The sequence below is a fragment of the Zootoca vivipara genome, chromosome 12 (genome assembly GCF_965207765.1).
Source record: "Zootoca vivipara chromosome 12, rZooViv2.hap1.1, whole genome shotgun sequence".
NCBI classification, from domain to species: Eukaryota; Metazoa; Chordata; class Lepidosauria; order Squamata; family Lacertidae; genus Zootoca; species Zootoca vivipara.
In genome coordinates this window covers 45,495,459-45,498,022 of record NC_142595.1, presented here as the reverse complement: position 1 = coordinate 45,498,022, position 2,564 = coordinate 45,495,459, and the positions used below count along the sequence as shown (strand labels likewise).

Here is a 2,564-nt window from a genome sequence, read left to right as displayed (position 1 = left end):
TCTTTAATACCATTGCCGCAGGACCAATCTTACAGGAAAGAAAGGTAGATTCATGGTACAAACATACAAGCTATATATATATATGTTTTCTGCTACCAGGGAAGTTCCCTGGCTTTATTTAAATATTAATATCTAAAACAATAAACTACCACTACTTTACAGAGACACATCTAGGAACATTTTTAAGTTTAATTACCAAAGGGATCTGTGAGGAGTATTTGAATTTCCTAGCTGATTGATTCAGCCTCCTGCAGGACCAGAATTAATAATAATAATAATAATTTTATTTATACCCCGCCCTTCCCAGTCAAGACCGGGCTCAGGGCGGCTAACAACAAGAATATCAAAGCAAGCATAAAAGAAACAATTCAGTTAAAATGCAGATTAAATACAATGTTAAAATTCAATTTTAAAATTAGGAATCTACAAGTGCAACCTCATTTAAATATCTGTAGGATAAAACCTTAGGGGAGGGTAACACCGGGGTCAGACTGAGTCAGTCCAAAGGCCAAGTGGAGCAGCTCTGTCTTGCAGGCCCTACGAAAAGATGACAACTCCCGTTGGGCCCTAGTCTCTTTGGGTTTGATGAGGCCCTAAGCTACTGAAGATAATGGGAAGATAATATACGTCCAGCTGTCCTGTTGTCACTGCTTTTTTGTGTTGAATAGTATACAGTAATTTATGGACCTAATATGTATCTAAAGCCATTTGCACCTAACAAAATATGTATTTTATCAAAGTAATTGCTGAACTGAAATACAATTAAGAAGAAGTATATTAATAGTGGATCTTTTTGGCGGGTCCAAAGAGAGTGGGGCCCTAAGCTATAGCTTGCTTAGTTTATACGTAAATCTGGCACTGGCCTCCCGACAACTTAACATAACCCTGCCTGCCAATAAGAGTCAACATATAACCTGACATCCTTAAACTGGGAGACATTAGGTGATCTTCTGACAGGTTTAACATAATCAATTTTAGCTGTACTGCAGTGCCGAAGTTTTACATGGGTTTCCCTTGCCACCCTGCCAGGCATTTAAATAAAGTTCTCAGCTTCTTGTGCCTTCATGTGTTTGACTTTTTTTGAAAACATAGCTGCCACCTTGTTTCCCTGGGGTAAGTTGCAAATGGGGAGTCTGGCTAGGGAAGCTCATTCTGGTGGAACAGGGGGAAGTGGCTCTGAGAGAAGTCTTTGATGCTTTTCACCAAGCGGGAAGGAATGTTCATCTTTAAAAAGCCTTAATGTGAAGCTATTTCTTTCTATCTTTCTGGTCCCAGGTGTTAAAATTAGTCTCTTGAGCCATAACCTTTCAGCTGGCTGTTAAACGTATTTTCATATCAGAAGTCATGTTTGGATGATGCTCTCTCCAATCATACAGGGGTCTCGTGAAATGTGATACACTGTCTAAATCCAGCTCTCAGGGCATCCTGAAACTGTCTGTTCCTCAAGCAGTAAATGAATGGATTCAGGAGAGGAGACACAACAGTGTTCAGAAGGGCCACCCCTTTGCTGAAGTCTAATTCACTGGTGCCTTTTGGTTTTATGTACATGAAAATGCAACTACCATAAGTGATGGAGATCACTATGATGTGAGCAGCACAAGTAGAGAAAGCCTTTTTCCTCCCTATTGTAGATGGGATATGCAGGATGGTGGAAATAATATGGATATAGGATGCAATGTTTATAGTCAAGGTCCCAAGGAGAGAAAGAGCAGCAGTGAGGAGAACCATGAGTTCCAGAAGACTTGTATCTGTGCAAGCAAGTTTAATCAGAGGTCCAATGTCACAGAAAAAATGGTCCATGGCATTTGGACCACAAAAGGGCATTTGAAATAATATAATTGCCGGAGCCATGATAAGCAAAAATCCCCCGGTCCAAGAGCAGAGCACCATCAATGAGCAGGTTCGGCCATTCATTATGGTTGAGTAGCGAAGAGGGTTGCAGATAGCCACATATCTGTCAATGGACATGACCGCCAGCAGAGCAAACTCTGTGGTTCCCACAACCAGGTATAGATACACCTGTATGAAACAACCAGGTAGAGAGATAGTCTGTTGGCCATTGGCCATGTTGGCCAAAGTTTTCGGGAGGACGGTGCTGGTGAGCCCAATCTCCAAGACAGCAAAGTGTCGCAGAAAGAAGTACATTGGGGTGTTGAGACTGTGATTCACGAGTGTAATTGTAAAAATCACTATGTTCCATATTATTGTCAAAAGATACGTGCCTAGCAGGAAGCTAAAAAGCAATATTTCAACTTGTCGGTTATCTGTTAAACCCCAAAGTATGAATCCACTGGCCATGGTGCTGTTCTTCATTGTTAACATGCTCCTAGAAATAAACAGAAGAGGTATCCATAGTCAATATTCAGTGTTTATAAACCACTGTAAATATGGGTTTCTATTCAACTTTATTCTTTTATTTGCTTTGCCTTTTGCAATGTAGATCTTTGAAAGATCTACATTGGCTCCCAGTACGTTTCCGAGCACAGCTCAAAGTGTTGATGCTGACCTTTAAAGCCATAAATGGCCTTGATCCAGTATACCTGAAGGAGCGTCTCCACCCCCCA

At 41.0% G+C, this 2,564-nt stretch overlaps 1 protein-coding gene across 1 annotated transcript; it reads right to left on the bottom strand.

The window, feature by feature from the left end:
• Positions 1 to 1,368: 1,368 nt before the first annotated feature.
• On the bottom strand, positions 1,369 to 2,322 carry LOC118095710 (olfactory receptor 6C74-like). Its single transcript, XM_035136941.3, has one exon. It carries the CDS (start codon positions 2,320 to 2,322, stop codon positions 1,369 to 1,371), a length of 954 nt encoding a protein of 317 aa, XP_034992832.3.
• Between the last annotated feature and the right edge of the window lie 242 nt (positions 2,323 to 2,564).